The 1,558-nt window shown below is 45.9% G+C and overlaps 1 protein-coding gene across 1 annotated transcript; it reads right to left on the bottom strand.

Moving 5' to 3' along the window:
- Positions 1-221: 221 nt before the first annotated feature.
- On the bottom strand, positions 222-1,162 carry LOC101359678 (olfactory receptor 51G2). The gene is given in 2 exon segments (XM_012559305.1): positions 222-757; positions 760-1,162. Coding segments are annotated over 2 exon segments (939 nt in total).
- Positions 1,163-1,558: the final 396 nt, after the last annotated feature.

Here is a 1,558-nt window from a genome sequence, read left to right as displayed (position 1 = left end):
ATTACTATTGAGTCCTACTCATAGCAACCGTATAGGACAGGATAGAACTGCCCTATAGGGTTTCCAAGGAGCAGCTGCTGGATTCGAACTGCTGGCCTTTTGGTTAGCAGACAAGCTCTTAACCACTACTCTACCAGGGCTCCTCATGCAGCCTAGATATTATAAAGGAGAGAGGAGCAAGGGCATATTTAAGGAAGTACTGCCTCCAAGACCAGATCCAGCTAGTAACAAAAGGCTCAGGTTACCCAATCTCGGATCTGTTTGGTCTTCACACTGTAAACAATAGGGTTCATCAGGGGAGGAACTAGAAGATACAAAAAGCCCATGACCACCTGGACCAGATGTGGTGTCTGCTTCCCAAAGCGGTGGATGACAGATAAGCCAATCATTGGAGTATAAAAGAGCAACACAGCACAGACGTGGAAGACACAGGTGTTCAGAGCTTTGAGTCTCTCAGCCCTGGAAGCAATGGACAGCACAGTGCGCAGGATTAGGGCATAGGAAAAGAGAATGAGCAGTGAGTCTACACCCACTGTGGAAACAATGACAAACATGCCATAGATGCTGCTGGTCATGATGTCTGCACAGGCCAATTTCATCACTTCCTGGTGGAGACAACAGGAATGTGAGAGGACTGAAGAGTCACAGTAGGGGAATCTCTTTAGCATAAAAGGCAATGGGAAGATGAGTGCTACACTTCGGCCCAGAGAAGCCAGGCCAGTGCTGACAATGGCTGTGTTAGTAAGGGTGGACGCAAGTGCAAGGGGTGACAAATGGCCACAAAGCGGTCGAAGGCCATTGACAGTAGCACAGAGGACTCCAGGAAGGATAAGCAGTGAATGAAAAAGAGCTGGGCAAAACAAGCATTGTGACCAATCTCTCATTCTCCCATCCAAAAGATGCCCAGCACTGTTGGCAGGGTACAGAGCGACAGACCCAGGTCAGTCAGAGCCAGCATAGATAGCAAGAGGTACATAGGCTCCTGGAGTGAGGGCTCTGTTTTAATAATAAAGATAATCATGCAGTTTCCCAGGATGGAAAGCAGGTACATGAAGCACAGGCGGATGGAGATCCAGATGTGCATGTGCTCCAGCCCAGGAATACCACTCAGCAAGAAGGTAGAGGGAATGCTGCTGCTGTTTCCCAGGGATCCCAGTATCATTGTGTCTGGAGGGAAGGGGAGTTGGATTCTCTCCAAAATCCTGAAATAAACAGAGGAAATGACAGTGATTGCAAATGGGCAGAAATTAAAAATAAAATAAAATAAAATTAAATTAAGCAGACAGAACTGTACAGTTCCTCCAGAGGTTATTGCACACCCTGGTTCCTCTCAATACTTTTTTGAGAGAAATGCTTTTAGTTTCATATTTCAATAAGGAAACTGAGACATGGAATTGCTGTTATAGTCATGCAACTTCTAAGGGTTAAGCTGAGTGAGTTAGATATTCTCCATCCTTTTAACTCTGCTCTGAACTTTCTGGACTGCATCAACAAGTCTCCTTTGCCTTCTGGCTTTTTGTTAAACTCAACCAACAGGAAGCACCTACAAGAAGTAGGA

The sequence above is a fragment of the Trichechus manatus genome, unplaced genomic scaffold, assembly GCF_000243295.1.
Source record: "Trichechus manatus latirostris isolate Lorelei unplaced genomic scaffold, TriManLat1.0 scaffold00232, whole genome shotgun sequence".
NCBI classification, from domain to species: domain Eukaryota; kingdom Metazoa; phylum Chordata; class Mammalia; order Sirenia; family Trichechidae; genus Trichechus; species Trichechus manatus.
The sequence above is the reverse complement of the archived record's forward strand: the minus strand, read 5'-3'. Positions and strand labels throughout refer to the sequence as shown.